The 22838-nt window shown below is 60.4% G+C and overlaps 1 protein-coding gene across 1 annotated transcript in view; it reads left to right on the top strand.

Moving 5' to 3' along the window:
* The first annotated feature begins 348 nt into the window (after positions 1-348).
* Positions 349-22838, top strand: part of SLC9A3R2 (SLC9A3 regulator 2) — a 39194-nt gene continuing 16704 nt past the window's right edge. The window contains exons 1-2 of the mRNA XM_030001583.2: positions 349-646; positions 5145-5402. Of these exons, the coding sequence (XP_029857443.1) occupies positions 437-646; positions 5145-5402 (468 nt within the window). The 5' untranslated portion in view covers positions 349-436. The remainder of the gene's footprint in view (positions 647-5144; positions 5403-22838) is intronic.

Below are 22838 nucleotides of genomic sequence, written 5' to 3'. Positions count from 1 at the left end.
GGTGCCGATCCCGGTGTGGATCCCGGTGCCGGTGTCGATCCCGGTGCCGGTGCCGATCCCGGCTCCGCCCGCCCCGTCCCTCGCCCGTCCCCATCCCCATCCCCATCCCCATCCCCGTCCGTCGCTGCGGCTCCGCCCCGGCTCCGCCCGGTCCGTCCCCATCCCCGTCCCCGTCTCCTCCCGCCGCGCTCCCGGCACCGCGGGGCAGCGCGCAGCATGGCCGCCCTGCGCAGCTCCCCGGCCCCAGCCCCAGCTCCAGCGCCGGCTCCGGCCCCTGCCCCGGCCCCGGTCCCGGCCCCGGCCCCGGCCCCGGCCCGCCCCTCCGCGCCCGCCCCGGGCCGCGCATAAAAGGGGCCCCGCGCCCGCCCCCACTCGCCCGCCCGCCCGCCGGCTCCGTTCCGTTCCGTTCCGCTCCGCTCCGCCCGGCGCCCCGGCCATGGCCAAGGACCAGCTGAAGCCGCGGCTGTGCCGCATGCTGAAAGGAGAGAGCGGCTACGGCTTCCACCTGCACGGCGAGAAGGGCAAGAGCGGGCAGTTCATCCGTAAGGTGGAACCCGGTTCGCCGGCCGAGGCGGCGGGGCTGCGCGCCGGGGACCGGGTCGTCGAGGTGAACGGGCTCAACGTGGAGCAGGAGACGCACCACCAGGTACGGGCAGGGGATGGGCGAGGGGCGGGCAGGGCAGGCAAACACCCCAACCCCCCAGGAACCCAGCCCCCCCCTCCCGGGACCGAGCACCCCGGCTTTGAGCCAGCCCGCCGGCTTGGCTTTGCCCGGCTCCTGCCTCCCTGGGGTGGGCTAGAGAGGTGGCTTTCTCCCAAAATAGCTGTGCCCGAGCATCCTTGGCCTGGCCAGTGCTGGAGGCTGTTGGGGTGGGTGCCCCCCCCCCCCAAAATCTTAGGCCTGGGCTGCTTTGTGTGCTGAGTTCCGAAGGGAACAGTTGCGTGGTGCGGGCTGTCTCGCTGCTGGGGAAGGGATGTTGTAATTGTGTAAAGGTGGGAAAGGCGAAGGTGTTTCGGTATGGGCAGGGCACTGCTGCGTTATGCAACCCGTGGTGGAAAGGAATGGGGAGACCTGGGCTTTATTTCCGCCTGTGCTATGGGTTTCTTCGGCCACTTTGGGCGAGCTGCTCCTGCTTATGCAGCCCAGAGTGTATAAGGATGCCTTAAAATCTACTGATAAAGCTCTGCAGATGTTCAGCAGTTCGACTGGTTTAAGTGAGATAGGGCTTGTAGAGAAATAATGGCTGTTATTAGACCACAGCTGTGAGTGTGGGGGGGTCTGAGTAAGCTGTTTCTCAGCTCTGTAACAGAAGCTGCATGCTTTGGGCTGTGTCATTTTCTGCTTATAAAACTGAGACTTGTATTTGTTAAACAGTTTAGTCCAAAAAACAAGCAATGAGACTCAAGCTGCTCCTGTCTCGCCGCAGACACAGAGCCTGGCAGAGGCACAGTGCCCAGTGTGCCCATTTGCCTAATGGCTCGCGGGGCTCTGCAGGGTTTAGTGCTTTAGTAACTTAAAACATACGGCCGGGCCCCGCTGCCAGCCCTTTATCAGGGATGTGCCTCGCGTGGCTTGCGGACCTGGCAGAGTTTTGGGGGGTTGCAGATTCCTGGGCTTCACCCACCATGTGTGGATGTTGCTTTGCTGAAGGTGAGGCAGAGCCTTCCAGGTGGTTCCAGTAAAGCCTTTGTGGACTCCTCTCTGTGGGCTTGGTGGGTTTTCATGGCTAATTGAGCCTGTTTTGATGATCTGAGCCAGCTGTGTAAAAGTTAACGTTTGTCTTGAATGTGATTTCAAAACCCTTGAAGGAGGATCCACATTTTGATCTGGCTGGGCAGAAAGGAGGGCTGTGTTCCTGTAAGGAGCCGCGTCATATTGGAAGCCATCAGAACTCCCTGCTGAAACTGGGATGCTGGGGATGGGCGATAGTGGAGCTGAGACAGCCAGCTGTGTCTTTGAAATGTGTGGGAGTTTTCCAGTAGGTCAAGTGAAATGGGAGAAATTTTCCTGTCTTCCATTTTCTGCTGGCGGAGGCAGGATGAAGCCCTGGCACTCGCTCCCTGCTGCAGAGCAGTGAATGGGATGGAGTGTCCCGTCCGGGGTGTCGTGGAGCTCACCGCTGTGCTGCGTTCCTGCTGTGATGGCATGAGTGGTGTGAGCAGGAGCAGCCCTGCCCCAGGACGTGCTCTGGGATTGCCCTTCCTCCTGCCTCCATACAGCAAGAACCTTCCCCCCCACCCCCAAAAAAAAAACACCCAGCACTGATGGACCGTGGGAAGGGCGATGGCATGGCGAGTCAGATGCTGGCTCCTGCCAATGCGTTAAAGCAGCCAGTTTGCGGCCTCTCCTCCTTGTGCTGCTGAGGTCCCCGACCTTGAATAAGTAACACTTCTCCCTGCGCATCTGAAGCTGCGGTGGGACGGAGCCCGCAGCAAACAAGGCCTTGCTGTTTGGGTGTAACTGTGTTTCGAGCTGAAGCTGGCGGCATTTGTGTCTTTGTTCTCTGTTTTTTCCTGGCCTTACCCAAGGAGTGAAGGCAGAACGTGTTCTCAGGGCGTTTCAGGTCTTGGATGCAAAATTGCATCCTGGCTCGTCAGTTCCTTGCCCAGCTGGGCAGCGCAGCGAGGAAAGCCTCTCCAGGTCCTTGCTGAGGCTGGCAGCGCGGTGCAGGGGCAGAGGCATCCCTTTCGGAGCAGGAGGGATGAACTGAGCCGTTCCCGGTGGCACCATGAGTCTCCCTGTTGGGCAGCTGGTGTTTGGCAAGGGTGGAAGGACCCAGGCCGGCTTTGCCAGGCTGGTGCTGGTGTAGCCAGGGGTGAAAGTCTGTTTGGGTGGAGCTGCGGAAATCATGCGGCTGGGACCGGTGCTGAGAAGGTCCCCAGGCGCCAGATGCGCGGAGGAGGCTGTGTCGTCTTCAGAAAAGCTGCGGACTCAAGCCTGTGACCATGGCTCGGAAACGGGTAGGGTGCCAGGCTCTGCCCGTGTCGGGTAGGACCTCGCTGTGTGCCTGGCTGCTGCTTTGCCTTCCACCTCGCTGCTCTGTCCCCAAACCGACTTGCTGCTTGGGGAGTTTGTCACGGAATGCCCCTTCTGCTCGTCCCTGCTAATGGGGAGAGGGCAAGGGGCTGCTCTGTGCCCGCTCTCCATCCCTGCCTGGCTCAGCCCCTGGCGCTCTGGGGCACGTGGGGCTGGGGGGACGCTTGCTCCATCGTTGCTCTTGCCGTGGCTGTTGGGGAGCTCGGCAGCGGGCTGAGCCCCAGCACCGTTCCCTGCCGGCTGGGGGGGCAGCTCACCCATCCTGCCGTGCAGCACCGCAGCAGGTCAGGGCGCTTCGGTGGTCCCTCTGTGTTTCGTTGTGGTCTGCGCGACCCTCCTCCCTGCCAGCAATTAACTGTGCTGCCCTAATGCCTGGAGCACCCAAATCGCAGGGTCTGGGGGAATGTCGCGGTGTGGGACCCAGCACATTTCTCCTGCATGCTCCCCACAGGTATTGCTCGTCTGCATCTCCTGCAACTGCTGCATGTCGGTTGCCTGCTCCTAGGTCCCTTTGGGGAGAAGTGGCCTCGCACAGGCACTCCCTCGCCAGTGTCGGCAGTGCTGTCTGATGTCGCATGTAAATAGATCTGAAAGGGAGCAGATGGATTTTCTGGGGCTTGATGGAATAGCATCCTTCAGGCCGGTTACGGATGGGAGCCCTGGGCACGCTGCTGCCCGACGCGGCGCGTGGAGGCGAACCCTGCAGCAGATTAGTTGGTTCAGGACAAGCCACCTTGTCTGCAGTCTATAAATTTCTTGCTGGTTGTTTTTTTTCATTTGCAGATACTGGCTCTGTTGACCTTGAATGGAGCTTGCAGGGGAGTAAATAAATGCTAGCTAATTGCGCATTAGGCTCGTTTGTCACTTACAACCTTGGTGGTTGCAGTGAGTCTGTCTGGTGTGACCTAGATCAGAGCAGGAGCTCTGTAAGGAAGCCCAGTGCTGCTTCGGGGGTTTCCCGGCACACCTTGGGGGGGGGTCAGGGGTCTGTGGTCTTCAGGGCCACCTCATGGCTGGGGATGGCTGCTGAGCAGCATTGCCAGTGATACCACCCCTCTTCCTCCTCATCGGGATGAAGGCCTGTGCAGGGAGGAGGTGGCCCAGCAGAGCCAGCGCTCTGTGGCTGCTGGCAGGGATTCTGGAGGCGGTTTCCCTTTATCCCGCTCCTGTGCATGTCCTGGATTTGCCCCGTTTCCATCACAGCCCGCCCTGGTGTGATTTACCCGCCTGCCCGGCCATGGCCGGGATCGGGTCCTCCCGGCTCTCCCCACCGCGCCGACATGGCGAGCTCTTTTCAGAGCCTCTGCCAGTCACCGATCCCCGCGAAGGAGCTGGGCAGGAGCAGGACAATGGTCCCCATTCAGCGCTGCCTGGAGCTGGATCCCAGCAGGGACGGGCCCATCTCCTGCTCCCAGCACCGGCTTCCCTTATCTCTGCTGGCTCCTAGCACAGACTGGGGATGAATGTGCAGATTGGGTTGTTTCCTTCATAAATCCACCCAGGGTGGGGGGGTAGCTGGTACACTGGTAGGGTGGGGAGCACCCAGCAAAGACAGCCCAGCCAGTGAATGCATGCGTGGGTGCTTGGTGCCTCCCTGTGCTCCCCGGATTTCCACCCTGCTGTGGGTATGGGGAGAGGAAGACACCACAGGTCAAGGAAATGAGGGTGTGCAAGATGGTTTGCTTGGTGGGACAGATTATGTCGACCCTCTAAGGAACAAAACCAGGCAGCAGGGTTTTTGATGCTTGGGGGGCAGTGAAGCAGCCTCTGGGAAAGCTCCTGTCTGAGCAGAGCGGGTGATCCTGGGTGGTCTGTGCAGTGGCCCTGGGCAGAGCTGTCAGGTCGGTTGCAGGGCATGGGGTGGAAAGAGCCATCACCATCATCACCCGGGGCTGCAGGCAACAGATGCTTCATCCTGGGGGTCCCCCAAAGCCACGCTCTGCCCTTCTCCCCCAGCACCGATAGCTGGAAGCGAGAGCAAAACTTGCACCCTGCAGCAAGTCCGAAGCTGCAGGAGAGTGTTGGGGAGATGATGGTCCTTGGGTCCAGCTCCTGCCACAACCAGGAGGTGCCTGGGTTTCTGCTCAGGTGTTTTCCTCCTTTCCAGGTCGTGCAGCGCATCAAAGCCGTGGAGACGGAGACCCGCTTACTTGTGGTGGACAAGGAGACGGACGAGTACCTGTGCAGCCTGCGCCTGACGTGCACGGAGGAGATGGTGCACAGTGGGATCCTGCTGAACTCCAGCGTCTCGCCCACCAAGTCGGTGGGCAGCGACAACGGGGAGGTCTGGAAGCCGCAGCTGGATCTGAGCGGGGGCAGCCTCCAGCGGCATTCGCACAGCTTCTCCTCGCACGGCAGCAGGAAGGTGAGTGCAGAGCTGGGGAACGGGTGCAGCCACGCTGGGAGCACCTCCCTCTGCAAGCCTGGCTTGCTTCCCATCGGAGAAAAACATTCTGCATGTGGCTGTCGGCTTTGGGGACCCCACCGTGTCCCGAAGCAGCGGGCGAGCTGCCCCTCAGCCTCATTCGCTCTTGCTCGAAGCAGCATTGGCTGCTGGGGGCTGCACTGCTGCTCTCCCCTCCTGTGCCCCTCGAGGGTCTCGTGAGCCCCAGGAGCTGCTGGGGGGCTGGCACAGAGGGGCTGGGGGGCGAGTCATCAGCCCTGGGGATGAGTGACCCCCACGGTACCTCGGCTGAGGTTGGCATCCCAGCCTGGCTCTCGCTCACCCGTGGGGACAGGCTGCACACACCAGGGATGCGGCGAAGCTGGAGCTCGTGAATGAGCTTCTCTCCCCTCCATTATTTGCAGGAGGGAGGGAACATCTGGGGCAAATGTGTTCTCAGCTTTTTGCTTAAATAGGAAGGAAATTAGCTCTTTTTCAAGTGGCCTGGGTCTGGACTGTGATTCTGCAGTAAGTGCCTTTTATTGGTAAACTCCTTTCCAAAAAGGAAAGAATTTGGGGTGGAAAACGTCCAATTTCCATGGCTGCCTTGCTGCTGGGGCCGAGCTGGCGGAGACGGCGCAGCCTTGCTCTCAGCAGATAGCAGGGTTTGGTCCCGGCGCTGCCCTTGCTCGGGGTGTGAACGTGGCAGGAGCGGTGTGGGCGTCGCGTGGCCGAGCCGGTGACTCTGTCACCTCTCTGCAGCCGTCTGTCCCCTTCCCTTCCACGTCCCCACTCTGCAGCCCCCCCCGTGCTTGCTGGTCTGTGCTGCCGGGCAGGGAGCAGTGGTGCTCAGCCACCTCCTTGAGTGTGGAGCTGCAGTGGGTGCACTCTTCTTCCTCCTCCTCCTCCTCCTCCCCAGGGAGCTCGCAAGGATCCTGGTCAGCCTCTGCCCCCTCGGAGGTGGGGTGGTGGCTGGATGCTGGCCCAGAAGTGGCCGTGGGGCTGCCGGGAGGACATGGGTGGGAAAATCAAGAAAGCTTTGTGTCCTTGGGAGCCCCCGTGGGGAAACAGCTGAAGAAATTCCCCCGCGCAGGTAAGGGGTGATGGTGGTACGAGGCAGGAGGCATGTGCATCTCCAGCGATAAGGAGGGGGTCTCGCCTCCGATCCTTCCCTCCGGAGCGCTTTGGCATCTTGCAGAGGAGGATCCCCCCTTCCCTGGGGCTGGCAGGGGCAGGATAGGAGGCAGTGTGTTGTTTTGTTTTTTTTTTTTTTTTTTAACTTATTTCATGATTTGAAGCTGTTTGAAGGTCTCTGTGATGATGATGGATGTGTTTCCCATGGGGGTAGGTGCAGTGGGGAGCTGGTCACCCCTGGGATGGCTGGTGGGAGAGGAGCCGTTCTGGGGTGGGGGGGGCAGCTGGGCATGGCTGGGGGCCACTCTCCAAGCTGGGGATTTCCTATCCTGTCTCTGTTTCGTTTGCTGGGTGCAATCCAACAGCGTGTGCTGACGGGAAGTCAGGCGAGGGGAACAGGACGGTCCTTTCCGGCCTTTGGGTTTCGGCTCCTCCAAGGAGAGGGTGGGACGGGGAGAGCCGGGCAGGGCTGGGGTGCAAGGGGGGAGAAGCACCCACGCTTCCCCTCAGAGGGGCTGGGGGCTTGGCCGGTGGCTTCGCCCGGGGCAGCGTGGCTGGGGCATTTGGTGCTCGCTGCCCCGGCGGTTGGCAGAACCTGCGCTGGACAAAGGGAATGGACTCTGGGGGTGATGCCCATCATGTGGGGTTGGGGACAGGGTTTGGGGACAGGGGCTGCTGAGCTGGGCAGTGCCGAGCGTGTCGGGTGTCTGCAGAGCCTTGGGTCAGCGGCTGGTTTGCTCCTGCTGAGCTTTGAAGAGCTGGGCGCTGCAGGCTTTCCTGGCCAAGGTCACTTTGTGCTGGGACCATGAGTGACCGTGGTACGAGGTCAGGGGCGGCCGGAGCAGCAGGACCTGTGTCCTGCTCCCATGCCTTGCCGTCCTGCTTGCTTCAAGGTGGTAGGAGCTGCTCCAGGCTCTTGGTCTGGGTGATGGTGGCTCTCTGGCTAGGTCCAAAATGGCTGGAGGCCAGGGGAGCAATGGTGAACCCCGGTTCCTGCGGTGCTCAGCCCTTCGGTGCCGTGTCCCTGCCTGGGGCAGCTCTAGCCTGAGCCAAATCCTGCGGATCGCTGGCCCTGGGCCCACGCGGTGTGAGCAGCTCCCGAATGCGGGGGCTGTTTGGGAGATTTCTGTCCCCGCGGCAGGGCTGTGGCAGCTGCGGTCCGGTCAGAGACTCGTCCCCAACCGGGTTTGGAGGGGACCAGGCTCTGAGCTGGGTGGCACTGGGAGAAGCTGGGCTTGGGCTGGCAGTGCTTGGGTCTTTTGTGTAGCTTCCCCGGAGGCGTTCAGTGAAGGAGGAGAAAAGGCAGCTCCCTTCCCCCTGCAGACCCTTGGCCCCAGCCTGCCCCTGTAGGAACTGGTGCCGATGCTCCGGGCTGCTCCCAGGGAAGCAGCATTTTTTTGAGCAGCATTTGTTTATGTAAAGGCTGCAGTTTTCCTTGGTTTGAGGCCGGGTTTTTCAGCGTGGCCCGAAGCGAGGAGCAACTGAAACAAAGAGGAGGGAAATCTGGTGGCCGTAGCGGTGGGCAGCAGGGAGGCGATGCGGCAGGCAGGGTGGGCACAGCCCTGCCAGCCTCCCCCATGCTGCCCCAGTCTTATTTTCCGAGAGGAGTGACCCCTCCGGGCGAGCCGCCGCGGGCGGGGAGGTCAACGCGCACCCCCGGCAGAGACCCGGTGTCCGGGACCTTGTGCTCCAGGAACCACGGTCATGCCATGAATAATTCAGCACGTATTTAAAATCAGGCTGCCTGCCCCGAGAGCAGGTCAGCAGGGCTGGCTGCCAGCCGCTGCGTCCCCGGCACCCTGGGGACGCGTGGCCGTGGTGGCACGGGGAGCGGCGCCTGCCTTTCCCCATCCCACGGCACTGCGCCCGTGTCCGTGGGGGCTGGAGGGGTTTGCTCGCTCGCTGCCTGCCCCACGCCGTGTCCCCTGGAGGGGGAAGCAGCAGGGCACGTGCCCCCATGCCACGTATTCCCCCTGTCCCAAATATGTTCTCGTGGCCACCGGGCTGTTTTCTGCTTTTCCTTGGACTCTGGCTCTGCCTTGCCCGGCACCCAGCGTCGATCCCCTGGGAGGTTCGGAGGTAGCAGGCAGGGCTGTGCTGGAGGGCAAGGGGGTCTCAGCGTGGCAGGGGCTGCTTTGGGTGCTGGGTGCCTGGTGGCGAGCTGCTTTTATTGCAAAGGTGCCTTTGGGACAGCGGGGTGAGCTGACGGTGGCTGTTAATTAAATGCCTGGGCTAACGGTGTGTAAAAAGGCAGGCGTGCTGTGGGGCTGGGCTGGTGCTGAGCGGTGCTGCCGGCCGTCCCGGGGGGGTTCGTGGTGTGCAGGCAGCGTGGCCCGGGGCTCGCAGCACCTTTGCAGGCAGGAGCTGTGGCTCGGCTGTCCCCGCTCCAGTTGCGCAGTGGGAGGGATGTGCTGTTACTGGGACCCCCCCCGTTATGGCCACGAGGGCTCAGTGAGACACGTTAGGGGTGTCCTTGGGACTTGCTGCCTCGCTGCTTTCTCCAGGTGTGTTTGTAGGAGAAACAAGAACAACGGTGAAGCCACCAAGACGCGTTCAGGGTGATGCAGTTGCCCTCCATCGCTGCTGCGGTCGCACCAAAGCACGACTGCAGGGGGTGGGTGTGCAAAGGGACCTTTACAACTGGCATTTATCTTTCGGGAAGCAAATGCACGTCTTGTAGCTGCTGGATTCAAGCGGCCCGTTGGGTCTGGGAATTTTAATGTAGGGGAATTAGCAGCCGGTTGTTAATTGTCCCCAGCTTGGGGAGCAACAGTGTCACCTTAGCATTGCTGCTGGCAAAACCTGCAAACAGCAGGAGAATGGGTGTCCCTCTGCCGAGACGGGGGATTGTGGCTGGCTCTTTGTCACGACAGTGAGCAGGCGTTGAGCCTCCTGCGTGCCACCGGCCTGTGCTTGAGAGGAGCTGATGTGCCTGGGGACAGATGTGCGGTTTTCTGGAGGAGAATGGACGAGCGCCTGGGTGCCTTTCGAGACCCACAGGTGTGGGGCCAGCGCTGACATCGAGGCAGTAAATATTTACACTACTGTTTGGGTCAGGAATAAGAACTTTTTCTGTTGCAAATAAAACTCTGCATTGCAACATCTTCAGCCGCCAGCTTTCTGCTGGAGCGCTGGAGGGGCAGTAACTCGGGACAGATGTTTTCAGAGAACTTTGCCAACTCAGTTGAGGCCCAAAATTTAGGGCTTGTAGAATAACCACAAAGATGTAATAAAACCTAACATGAGCAGAAATGTCTGCAGTAATTATGCGATTAAAAAAAAAAAAAGAAAAAAAAAAACCCAAATAAATGCATGGTTTATATTAAAGCACTTCCCTGCAGCATCCTGTGCTCCCTGGGCCCTGGTGGCAGGCTCAGACCCACGGGGAGAGGGTGACTGGGGAGGATGGCAAAGCTCGTCCCTGGTACAGCCTGGGTGAGGTTCCCGCTGTGCAGGCAGAGGCTTGGGGAAGCCCTCCGGCACGGAGCCCGAGGAGCTGTGGCCATGTCCCTGCAGCATTCCCTGCCCTTCCCACAGCAGCTATTTTTGTGGATGCTGCCAGCCCGGCAGCTCTTGCTGCGGGTCTGAAAGGGCAAAGCCAAAAGGAAGCCATGTGCATGCCCTGTCAGGGCAGGGATCCATCACCGCGTGCGCTCTGTGTTTCTCTGCTTAAAAAACACATTGCAAAGCCATTTCTTCACCCGCAGCGTGGAGCTGCACCAGGGCTGCTGGGAGCTCCGGTTGCTGCTCTGCTGTGCCCGGCTGAGAGCATGGGATGGAAGCATGGCTTCCCGCATCCCTCCTGGGGAAGGGAAGATGCCTGCAGGGAGCTGGGAAGCGGGACGGCAGGGCCAGAGACCCCCTGCAAAGGGCAGCATTGCAGCGGGTGCTGGGCTGTACAGGGATGGCGAGGGCTCTGGTTACTGCAGGAGCTCAGCTGAGGAGCGGCGGCAAAGCCGAGCTTGCTTTTGGGATTAGCGCTTCAATCCTGTCCCAGAGGCAGCAGTTCGGCCGGCATGCGGTGGAGCTGCGGGGAAGCCGGCGGGTCTGTGCCGGCGCTGACCCCGCTGCATTATTGATAGCACCGGGCTCGCTGGCATCGTGTGTCGCGGGGCCGGGCAGAGTCGGTGCTGGGACCGCAGGTGGGCTCTGGAGCAGCTCCAGCTCGCAGCGTCTTGGGGATGGAGCATCTTGGGGCACACGGCAGCTGGAGGTGTCCTCTCTGGGGACAGCGGCAGGATGCTTTCCCCTGGCCTGGCGCGGTGGTGGCCCGTGCCAATCCAGACCATAGGAGGCTGTGCCGCACCGCGAGCTTTGCTCGGAGGAGTCTGGAATGTTTTGCTTTCCTGGGAGGCTGGCCCTTTCCTGTGCAGGCAGCGATAGGCTAAATGGATAAAAATACCTGATTTTTCAGACCATTGGTCCCTCTGACAGCCCAGCGACTTGGTGCTTGGTTAGAAGGAGTAGGACCTGTTTTTGCAGAGACCCCTTTGCGTGAGCGTTGAGGTGTTTCAGGAGCTGGTTGCACCTCTGCCTCCCATGGTGTGCGGGCGACTGGGAGCAGTGGGATCTGTGCTGCTTGAGGGGCTGGGGGGGGGCTCTGCATCCCGTAGCATTGCAGGTTCCCATGCTGGGACCGGGGCAGCCCCAGCCTCGTTCCCCACGCGGTCCTGTCTGCTCGCTCCTTGTGCATCGGCAATCTGTTAACTTCTGATTTTTCTTCATTGGTTTTTGGTATCAGTTTGGGGCTGGCATCGCAGTGCCGCCATCTGCAGCGGGGTTTGCTGGAGCCTCGGCTCGGGTTGTGATGAGCCCGCGGAGGAGCAGCGTGGGGTGGGTATTGCCGCAGCACTCGGAGGAGGTGCCGGCAGGGATCTGAGCCTTGTCCTGCTGGATGCAATCCAGATACGAGATGGGACACTTACCCACGGTGTTGTAAGGTGAAGCAAACAGTGTTGCTCGCTGTGCTGGAGCACGGCGGGGTCAGCCCTGGCGTCCGACCCCCCCAGGTCTCGCATACTTGCATCCTCCCAGTGCTGTGGGAAGGGGGTTTGGATGCAAAACGCTTCTTTTCACGTGGACTGTGGCTGTGTCCCATCACCCAAAACACCCGGGAGCTGCGGATGGGCTGCGGGGACAGATGAAGGGGCTGAGCAGGCGTCCCCTGGCCGCAGCTCGCCTGCCCGGGCTCGGTGTGGGCAGCGGGTCCTGCGGCAGAGCTCGGCTGGGGGGTTATTTTTGTGCCGGGGCAGCGCAGGAAGCCCCTCCCGGGGAGGAGAGCATCCACCCCGCGGCAGAAACTTCCTCCACTGTGATATTTTTAGTGAAACACAAAGCAAAGTGGAAGGGAGCGGGAGGCAGGAGGCAGATTAGCATCGGGAGGAGCTGCGCCCTGCTAAGAGCCTTTGTTCCTGGGGCCATGCGCTCCCAAGGGACACCCGGTCCTGCGAGGGGACAGTGGGGTCACCCCGGGACCCCCCACCTCCCTGGGAGGGGAGCAGGAGCGTGGGTGGGTGTTTGCATCCCAGCCCATTGCCTGGCTGCAGAGGAGTGATGCTGCTGACATGAAGAGATGCTGCATGTGGTCCAGCCGGTGATGTTCCTTTCTGCATCCTCGAGTAATCAAAAGCTTTCCCTCAAAATGATTTGAAAACTGGTATTAAATGGGAGCCATTCAAAATGCAGCTTGCTCTGGCACAGCCAGTCCCAGCCCCCTCTGCTCACAGGGATGCGCTTGAGCAGCTTGCTTTAATAACAGCCCCACTTAAAAGTGGGCTGCTTGCCAGCTGGTTAATGGTTCTGTTCAATAGTAAGAATATTAAATGGTTTCAAATAAATTAAAAATCTTTTGGCAGAATCAGGGCCTTCTGCATGTGCCCTGGCAGCTGCACAGAGCCTCTGCTGTGACTTTGCTCCATCCCTCAGAGTTTCTTCAGGCCAGTCGGGCTCATGGTCTTGTCATGGTGGAAAAAACCTTAAAACAATATTGGGTTTGGTTTTTTTTTTTTGGTTGGTTTTTTTTTGATTCTCTATTTATTCCCAAAATCCAAATGAGTTGTGGAGGAGGGGACAGACTGCACGTTTCCAGCTATTTATCCAGGACTGTCCCTGGTGCCACCATGCAGTGTGGCTGGATAAAACATCTCCAGGAGTTTGACCCCGGACCTGGCAGTGCTGCAGGTGATGCTGCGGATCTGGGTGAATCCCACCTCCTCCTGCCCAGCCCCTCTGGGCACAGGGCTGCTCCCACCCAGGGGAGAAGGTGCCAGCATTACGGCATTGCTCGTGGGAAGTGGAAACACATGGAGCAAAGGTGCCGTGCATATTCTGACTTACAGTGTGCATTCCTGGGTTGGAAGGGGCCAGGGCGTCCAGCTGCTGGCTGGGCACACCTGACTTCCAAACGAGGTTTTAAAGAGGTCCTTTTAATCCATAAGGTGACATCCCTTTACTGATGGCAGCTGTAACAGCATGCAAGTATGATGCGATGGCTGTGGCATCGCTTCTGTGCGCTTTGTTCCTGCCCTTCAGTCGGGGAGACTGAGGCTGCGAGGTGGAGTGATTTACCCAGCACTATGGGAGAACTCGGTGTATAAATGAAGGTCTGAATTGAGCTGGTTTTGGCTCCCAGTCCTTGGCTCTATCTCTAGGTACGGAGATTTTACAGGCAGTGGTCTTGGGAGACTCCAGGTTGGGATATGAGAGAGAGAAAAAGTCGAACTCATAATCAGCAAAGGGTTTCTCCAGAATCACAGGTCTCTGTAAATAAGGAACTAAAACCCAAGTTGTCGACATAATTATTTCTGGCAAGATCCGTATCACAATTTAACTTCGTTAGAGCTTTTGCCTGGACTCCTGAGTGTTTTGGTTCCACTGCTGTGTACGTTTACACCGTAACCAGACTTCGAGCTGGATTTTGTTGGCTAAATGTCTCTCTTTTCCCACTAAAGCCTTGTGAGAGTTTGTTACCAGGTAAAATAAGCTGCTGGTAGATGTCTGTAAGTGGTGAGTCTGTGAAAGCCAAATTCAAAAGTAGTTTTACGAGCAAGGGGAAGGTAAGAAAGATGATTCCCTATAGGTACCAGTGCTGCAGTAGTGTGCAGGGCTGCTTTATGGGCATCTTGAGCTCTGACTGCCTGGCAGCGGGTCTCTCCCTCGGTGGGGTCTCCAGCCCCGATACTGAGCCATCCCGTGCGCTGCCCCGTGGCCGGGGATGCCCGAGAAAGGAGCGGGGCAGGGAGGAGCAGTGAGTTGGTGTCGGGATGCGGTCCCGGGCCCCTTCGTCACCGTCTGCTGCAATCCCAGTTAAGTGAGGCTCGCCGCCTGCACGGACCCGGCAGGAGCCCCGCCGCTCACCCCGTGGTGTTATGTGATTAAACCCTCTTACAGATTTACAGGGACTAATCCCCTTAAAGAAACGAGCAGCACAAAAGGTGGTGGGAGGGCTAATCCCTCCGCTCCTGCCTTGGCGGGCTGCAGCAGCTTTTCCCGCAGCCCTTGTGGCCGGGGCTGTACCACCCGGCTGGACCGGCATCCCTGGTGATGTGATGTTCTGTGCAGGGACAGGTCTCCAGTGGCTCTTCCCGAGCCCTGACAGCTCCCGCCTTGCCACGTCCGTAGCCACCGTGGCCAGCACGGGGCTGGCTCGCTCGTGCCGGGCTAGCAGTCCCTTATGAGCGGCCAAAGGCCACCCCAGGTAAATCCGTTAATTCTGGCCCTGGGGTTGTTCATGGTTAGCAGGATTTAATTAAGACAAGCCCTAATTAGTTCTAAGCGGGGTGAATAGTCTGCTTTGCCTGGAAGAGTTCCCTGCTCTTGTCTGGCAGCTGTTAATGAGCGCAGCGCTCCCACCGACATCGGGGGGTTGAATCTGCCCTGGGGATGGGGTACGTGGGAGACCCCGCATCATGCTGGAGAGGTGGTTGGGGCAGCTTGAATGTGGGGATAAAAAATGCTTCATGCCGCTCCTTGAAGCGGCTGCTGGTGTTTGCTGGGCACCCGGATCCATCTTTCGGTTTTGCAAGCGCCGTGCCGGGGTGGCTTCTTTCCCTGCAGCGTTTTGGTCCTCTTCAGCCCTTCCCATGAGTACAGCTCGCAGCGTGCTCAGAGCCACGCAGCCGGCACCGGGGTGTGCCTGACACCGTGCACCCACCTTCACCCAAGGTTTATCAGCAGGAGCAGCCGGAGCCTGGTGCTGAACCCGGGGGTTATCGCGGGAGGTCCTCCCGCACCGCGTCGGAAACGCACTTTGTCCTGGACCACCCGCCGCTGCGCAGGGCTTTGGCAGAGCCGCCTCCGAACCTCCTTATCTGCCCCAGCACGGAGGTGCTGTTCCCGCTGGAGATAAACACCAGCCCCTCGTCCCAGGAGCAGCGGCCGGGAGGGCACTCGGCTCCCCGCAGCATTTGGCAAGCGAGGGGCATCTTCTGCGGTCTTCTCATTTTTCAGAGGCTGGGGTTTAAAACATGTGATTTTTGGAGCTGAGCATCGCAGTGGTACAGGCTGAGCAAGCGAGCCCTGATGCTCCCCGATTGCATCCCCGATTGATCCCGTGTTTTCCAGCAGCGTTGTGGGATGGAGCTGGCGCCAGCATTTTGCATTGGTGGCTGTGGAAGGAGGGTTGAGTCGTTTGGAGGAGGTTGAAAGCCCCAGGTAGAGCCATGGACTTTGGGTGCTGCGTCCAGACCGGCTCCATGGGCAGATTTTGTGCAAAAGCTTTGAATTGTGGCTTTTTGGGAGGAGGGGGTAGCTCGCATGTCATGCTGAGGGCTGGGAGCAAGGCCCCTCACTCCTGCTTTTTGGAAAATTGCACCCCTGGATATTTTATTGCCGGATTTTTAAATACAAAAGGCCTTACATTTGGTTAACCCCAAGCGCGGGTGCCACAGCACTGCCTTTACTTTCGTTATAAGGAATGCAGAGGATGTTTGGAGCCCTCCCCCTGCCCCGTTTCCTCCAGCAAGCCGTGCCGCCCGGCCAAGACAAATATTGGTAGTAAACTATTGAACTTCCCTGGTCCCAATGCTCCCCGGCGCTCACAGAGCAGCGCCTGTTCTCCCCCCTTCCCCGGGCAGGGGCCGGGCTGGGGAGGCACAGATGTGTCCCCATGCTGGGGACAGCGAAACGCTGCTGTGCAGCGATGGGAGCTGGAAGGTGTGCAGCGAGCGTGCAGCAAGCGCGCGGTGAGCATGCAGCGTGCTCTGCGGGGCTGCAGCACCTGTGGGGCTGCACCCAGCTCCTCCTGCCCCGTGCCCGTTGCACCCCTCGCCCCAGCCTGGGCGCAGGGTGGGTTTGGTGGCAGAGCAGGGGGAGAAGATCGGCCCCGAAGGGCCAGTACGATGGCTTGTGCGATCTGTCTCCCACCTTACACGTGCTTTATTGGGCTCTGCAAGTCTAAATACAGCACCCGTGACCTCTTCCTCCAGGTCCGGGGGAGGCTGCGGGGATTCGGGGGGAGGACCAGGAGCAGCGTCCTTGCTGGCCCGTGGTGCAGAACGCAGGCTTCCCCATCCCGTTTTAGACGTCTCGGCCAACAGCCACCTTTCTGCAGGGCTGTGGGTTATTTATTGACCTGCAGGGGACTGCACCCCATCCCCAGAAATCGGGCTTTCGGGGCAGCTCTCAGTGGGTTTGAGCAGGTTGGTGCTGGCCCCCCGTGGGCCGTGGATCGCAGCAGGCAAGAAGCAGCTGTGGGACGTGGGGTTCGCTACGCGGTCCCGTGATGGTGTTCCCCAGGTCCCGCAGCCCTGGCATGGGCGCTGCAGTGTGGCCGTGCAGCCCGCAGGGTGAGAGCCAGGAGTTAAGAGGCTGAGCAACCTCAGCCCTTAAGAAAAATATCTTTCCTTCCCTGGGTGTGCGGCTGGGAGAGCCCTGCCTGTCATGGGGTGTACGGTGTTCTCTGGGAAGGGAGCGGTGCTCCCCACGGTGCCCGGTGCATCGCATGAGAGCCCCCATCGTCTGGAAGGGGATTTCCCTCAGCGTTGGTCGTGCCAAGCTAGTCGCTGTGGGAGCGCAAAGCTGGTACAACTGGATTCCTGTTAGTGACCCAGGGTTATTAAAGGCAACGAATGGGGCCAGCGTTAACGAATGATTTGGTGATTGCTCAAGGCTTGGCCGCGGTGAGAAGCTGAGGAGTCCAAAGGGCAGGCTAATACGGCATGGTCAGCGGTTTTATGGTGCACGGCTCTGGCCAGAGCCTCTGGCTGCAAGCGAGCGCGAGCTCGCGTGCAGGGTGTGCTTTGGGTCCTGCCCTGCGCAGAAGGCTCCGTTAGGGATCCATCGCCTGTCCTTGGAGCAGCGCTGAGGACGTGGAGACGTGCCGCCGTGGGTGGCAGTTGTACCTCCGATTTGGGGTGCTGCGGAGTGGGGCACATCTCTCCCCCGGGGCTCGGCCCCTGCGGAGGGAGAGAGCACCGTGCGATCAGGGAAGCTCATTCCCAGCATCTCCCGCTGCCTTCCTATTGCCCGCAGCACTCCCTCCCCTGCTGGGGGGGTGCATGGCAAGCGTGGGAAGGACTTTTCCCCCTGTTCCAGCAGCTCGAGCTGTGGTTTGAGCCCTGCGCAGAGCGACCGATGCTCCTTGCCTCCTTTCCCTCCTACCCACTGGAAAACAAATCCTTCTAGATGTGATGAGATCCCTTTACATCCAGAATGGAGAACCAGTGTTTCTCTTCTTGGACAAATCCCAGCCTGCAAGGACCCGCGCTGCCGCCCCACATTGTCCCCGAGCCGATCCCTCCGGAGCAGGGGAGCTTGCAGGTATCCTGATTGCATGTTCCTTTGGCAGCTCATGCTGGAAAAGTTGTCTCTCAAAGAAAACACATGCACGTGGCGGTTTCGGTCTCCTCTGTCCTCCCTCCCTCCCTCCCCGTCTCTCCCCGGGCTGGCCCAGCTGCTCCCTGCTCCCAGCCAAGCCTGGGCTGCTGTTCCTGGCTCCAGCCTTGCCCGGGGGAGAGCGCGGGTGCCTTCGCTGTCTGAGGCTGCTCAAACGCCAGCAAAGCGGGGTGGGGGAAGAAAAAAAAGCTGCTTTTTGCAGCTTGTGGCTGAGAAATTCCCCAGCTGTAGGATTGCTGAGGAACGGCGGGGACAGCTTGGCCGGTGGCATCGCTGCCGGGAGGAAGGCGGATGGGATCGGACAGACCCCACGGAGCTGGACCAGGCTGGGGTCCCGGCATTGGCCAGCCGCCCTCGCCGGGGGATGTGCTTGTCGGGGACCCTCAGCCAGGGTTGTCCCCACCGGGGACGCGTGGTCCTCATCAGGACGTGGCCCCGGCCGCAGCCCCTCTCCTGAGAGACCCCTTTGTGCTCAGGGATTTCCATAATGCCACGGCCGAAGCTGCGGCACGCTGTCGGGGATTTCGGAGAGGGGCAAATCTAGGCTTACCCCCCTCACCTTAGGGCATCAGCGGTTGATGAGGTTGGGCTCTTAATTTCTTGGGCAGCAAATTGTTTAAAGGTGAGAGACGGGTGGGAGGCCGTAAGTGAAATGCTTTTCCCATCACCCCGCTCCGGTGCGTGGTGCCCAGGGAGGGGGGGGCAGGAGCTGTGCTGTCCCGTGGGGCAGCCCAGCCTGGCAGGCACTGTCACCGTGGGCTGGAGATCAGGCGTCCTCCCCACCCTTCACATCCTTCCTGCTCTTGTTTTCTCCTGCCCGGCAGTTTCTCGGGATAATAACCTTTTGTCGTGTCTGGGGCCGTGGCCGAGGTCTGGCTCTGCGGCAGGGTGCTGGCACGGCTGCCCCGCTCTCCCGGGGGGGTTTGCATACTGGAAGGGACCAGGTTGGGGTGCGGGGGCTTGGGGGAGACCTGGATGCTTTGGTTCGTGGCTCAGGCAGGGTGTGTACCCCTTCTTCATGCTGTTCCTGCAGTGCCAGGGGACAGAGAAGGACCTCATTAATTTTTTCTGATTGCTTTTTGCCCTGGAAAGGGCTACTGGGTGCTGTGGGTCACCGGTGACAAGCCATACCGTCGTGTCCGTCCCCCCCTCCCCGCTGTGTCTGAAACTGCTGCAGGGCTCCGGGTGAGTGTCTCCGGGGACGGCAGATCCCTGCCGAGGCTTGGTACCCACCGTGGCCGGCTGCGGGCATCATCCTTCCCCTCCGTGGCTGGAAGGAGCCGTCCTGCGGGCACGGCGTTTCCATTGCACGCTAATCCTCCTCGGGCTGTGAGCGAAGGCAGAGCAGGGACTCGGTGTCATCCCAGCCCGCGCAGCCAGCTCCTGAGTCGGTGCTCCCGCCTGCCGCAGCAGACCCGTCGGGGGCTGGAGACTCACTGAAAATATCCAAATTACCATATCAGCCGCAGCTTGGCTGTGGGTTCTTCTGAGTACCCATGGCTGGACACTTTCCACTGCTAATTGGAATCACTTGGCTGTCTCCCAGCTCGCCTGCCATCCTCGCTCGCTCCCTTTATGCTGCGCGTTGGCAGAGAAAGCGGCGGGACGCGTCCGAGGGGCGCTGGGCGTGCGTGCCGGTGCAGCCCCCGCTCCTCCAGCAGCCCCCCCGGGCAGAGACACAGCGCCTGGCTGAGCCCCCCGGGCTGGCGTGAGGATGCGGGGGCAGCAGTGCTGCAGCTGTTGAGGAAAAGAGAGCAAATCTCAATGTCTTTTGCCCTTTAAAAACAAATAAATAATTTTTGGGGATGCTCGTATCACTCAAAGCCAGCTGGAGCAATTTAAATAATTGGAGCAGTTTGAATAATGGAAGCAATTTAAATAAGCTACAAAAGCCCAGATCTCGCGTTTGGGGCTGGTAGCCCACACGAGCGGGCGAGGTGCCTGGCAGTTTGGGTCGGTGGTGACGCGAAGCTTTGACGCTGGGGTGAGGGACGGTGGCACCGCGGCACGGTTTGTGCCGGCGCCGGTGGGAACCTGCAGCAGCCCTCTTCTCCTCCCGGTGATGTTTAAGATAACTCTGCTTGTTTCAGGGTGATCACAGGCTCTACCAAAAGGTATTTCGTGGCAGCTCAGCTGTGTTTTGAGCCCCCCTGTTTCTCTCTCGGGGCAGTGATTGCCGTGGGCACTGCCGCGGTCCCAGCTCGTTCCCGGGGAGCACCCGAAACTTTCTCCTGGTTGTCGCAATGTGGAGGCAGCGGCTGCCGCTGCCCAGGAGATGCTGTGAAGCAACGAGCTTTAAGACGTCAGTCAGGCTGTTGCGTCTGTATTGGAAGAACGAAGCGAGGTTTTTCTCTTTTGCCTGCTGGTGTCAGAGCTGAAACACCTCCTCGGCTAACGGGGCGGGTGGTAATTAGAGTTGTGGCTGTATAAAAATGGAAGCAGGTTGTTTACTGAGCTGGTCCTGCCTGAGGATTTATTCCTGGGCTGGCTGGTGGAAAACCTCCGAATTACCTCCCTTCTGCAGGTGCTGGGGGGGGGTCTCGCCAGCCGGGGGAACCTCAGGGTGCTGGAATTGCCACCTTTCTCCCCAACCCCAGCTGTGGATGGGTGCAGCCCGGCACCGCGGGGAAGGGGAACATCTGCTTGTGTTTCGGTGGGCCTGGCGTCCCACCAGCCCTGTCTCCCCTTCCCCCTCCTTTATTTATAGCATTTCACCAGCATCTGGAGTTGGAGCAGATTCGGCGCTGGCTGACTCTGAGCCGGGTGACGGAGCTGGGTGAAACGTGTGCGGCCGGGGAGGGAGGGAGGGATGGACCCCCCCCGAGCCCTTCCCAGCGGTGTGTGGGGGGCCGCAGCATCCCGGCGTGGAGCTGAGGACCATCCGGGGGTTGGGAAGCCCTGGGAGCATCCTCGCTCTGCTTTTCCCGATGGTGGGAGAGCTGCCGTGTCCTCGCCCCGCGGCGCAGACCTGGGGGTGCTCTGCCTCCCCCCTCGCGGCGTTGCTGGCCGGTGGTCCCTCTTTCTGGCTGGGTTTCGAGGCTCCTTTGACATTTGCCATCAGCAGTCAGCCCTGTTCCTCCCAAAAAGTGTCACTGAGGTCCCCCTGGCCTGGAGCTGGGCGGGGGGGATGCAGGGCTACAATAGACCCCTTTCTGGTGCTGCTTTAATGGGAAAATTTGAGTCATTCCTGGGGGAAGGGGAATGAAAACCAGTCCCACTGTAGCAGGCGGCGGATCCCTGGCATGGCAGTGAATGGAGGCAGTAATCCTGCTCCTGGCTGTGGCATGAGCCCAAAGCCTCCCTGGTTCTCATGGCAAGCGGGGCTGCGGGCATTGCCAGCAGCCAAGGTGAGGGCTCTTGCTTCTCCCAGCTTTCCTCATCTTTGTAGCGTGAAAGACAGCGGGTTTTCACATCGAGGACATGTGGACCCCCGCTCCCCTTCCCAGATCAGGGTCATAAACATCTGCTTAAAGTTAAGTGCATCCCTAAATCTGCGCGAAGGCAGCGGCCTTTGAGCTTCCAACAAAATTGTAGTAATAATAGTGGCAATTAAAGCTTGCCGGCGGCTCAGCTCGGCTCCCAGTATAACCGTTACTGCCAAGGGAGGGTGCCCGTGTCAGGGCGGGTGTAAATGGGCCCCTTGTTCTGGTGTTGCTGCGGCCCCGGGCCCCCTTCCTGCATGAATTTCTCCCCCCGCTCGGCTCCTTCCCAGCTCCCAGCATCGCCCCTCGCTGCTCTGCCTGCTGGTGTTTGGGTTTTGGTGGGGATCCCGCACTGCTGGAGCTGCCCTTCTCCTCTGCAACCCCCAAGGGCGTCCGCCCCGTGCGTCCCTCCCGTGCACCCCTTGGGGCTCGCTGCCTGCAGCGGAGAAGCCAAAGTGCAGGGGATGGAGAGGTCCTGGCTGGAGGTGAGACAGCGGGGATGGATGCTGAGGCCCTGAGCAGTGTCCCTTCTCCCCCCCCAGGACATCTCGGTGTCCCGAGGTGGCCACGGAGCAGGATGGGAGCCCAGTGTCCCCCAGTCCTGGCGGGATTTGCCGGCAGAGGTTTTCTTTGCAGGGAGCAGGCGAGCAAAGGAGCCATTTTCTGACCGAAACCACATGTGAAAGGAGAGGAAACGCTACGGGAGCTGACTTAAAAGAAAATATGTTAACAATGTAAATTAGGCAGGAATGCTCCTGCCTGTGTTTTCTCCAGCTCGGCTGAGCAGAGGCAGAAAGGCTTGACATGTTGCAGGGTGATCCGGAGCCTGGAGCGCATCCAGGGGTGCAATTCCGAACAGCAGTGATTAGAGCCTATTTGGCCACCCCCGAGAAGCGGCGAAGCCCACCGGGCTGGGCCATGGAGGGATGGAGCCGGTGCCGGGAGCAGCCCCGAAAGCGCCGGTGGGTGCGGAGTGCTGCGGGTGAGGTGGTCCCAGGCAGGATTGAGCCGATTAGGTGGCGAGCCCTGATCTCCGGTGATTACGCACAGTGATGGATCCGAGGCGGCCGTCACACCCGTGGCGGATGAGCTCAGCTCAGTTTGAGCAAATCCCCGTGCCGGGAGCGGGGGGTGAGTGGGACCGGAGCTCCCGTTCCCATTGCGGTGCCGCCGTGGGACACCGCTTGCTTCCCGGCTGTGCCGAGAGCATCTCTTCAGCCTCGGAGTGGGGGGGGTTCAGGGGGCGAACCCCCTTGCTGAGGTGCACAGCAGCATCGTGGTTTCGGCGCGTCGGTCTGCAGGAGCGGCTCTGCCCCGCGGCGTGCCGATGGTACCAAACCGGCCTTGGCCACTAGACTAGTTCTGTGTCCGTGCGTGTGTGTGCTCGGTTGTCCTCCTCCTCCTCTCTTGGAGGACCTGGGAGAGCCAGGTGTCCACGCTGGCGCCGGTGTTTTATTCCTGGAATAAACCCTTAAAGCGTGACTTTTCAAGGCGTTTTAGCCCATCACGGGGCATGCATTCGCCTGCGTAGCGCGGGGAGCTGCGGGGTGGAGGGGCTGGAGATGGTGCTGGGACCAGACGCGGCTGCACTTGGCCACTGCCAGCTTTGAGCATCCTGGGCAGGGAGAGACCCGCGGCCGTTCTGGCTGGGTTGCCCAGGGCTGGGCGACAGCTCGCCCGGCTGGGCTGGCCAGCGAGTTTGCATGGTGCTCAAAAGCACGTACCGATGCCTGCGCGATGGAGGTCTTTGAAAAAACCCTTTTCATCCCCAGCCCTGCCCAAAGTCACGCTGCGGGTGATGTTTGGAACATGCAGGTTAGTTTTGGGAGTTCGTGCCCTTTGGGAAGGTGGAGGTGGTGGGCAGGGGCTGGGGGGAGCACAGGGGCAGCCCCGTCCCGGAGCCGGAGCTTGGGACCGGGTCGGCGGTGATGGCGAGCGGGTCTCTGATGCCGGCAGCCTCGTGGTCTTGAGCTTGGGCTGGCGGGTGGGTGCTGGAACCAGCGAGGGGCTTTTCTAGGGGCAGGTGGGT

This window comes from Aquila chrysaetos, chromosome 25 (assembly GCF_900496995.4).
Source record: "Aquila chrysaetos chrysaetos chromosome 25, bAquChr1.4, whole genome shotgun sequence".
NCBI lineage: Eukaryota > Metazoa > Chordata > Aves > Accipitriformes > Accipitridae > Aquila > Aquila chrysaetos.
The sequence above is the reverse complement of the archived record's forward strand: the minus strand, read 5'-3'. Positions and strand labels throughout refer to the sequence as shown.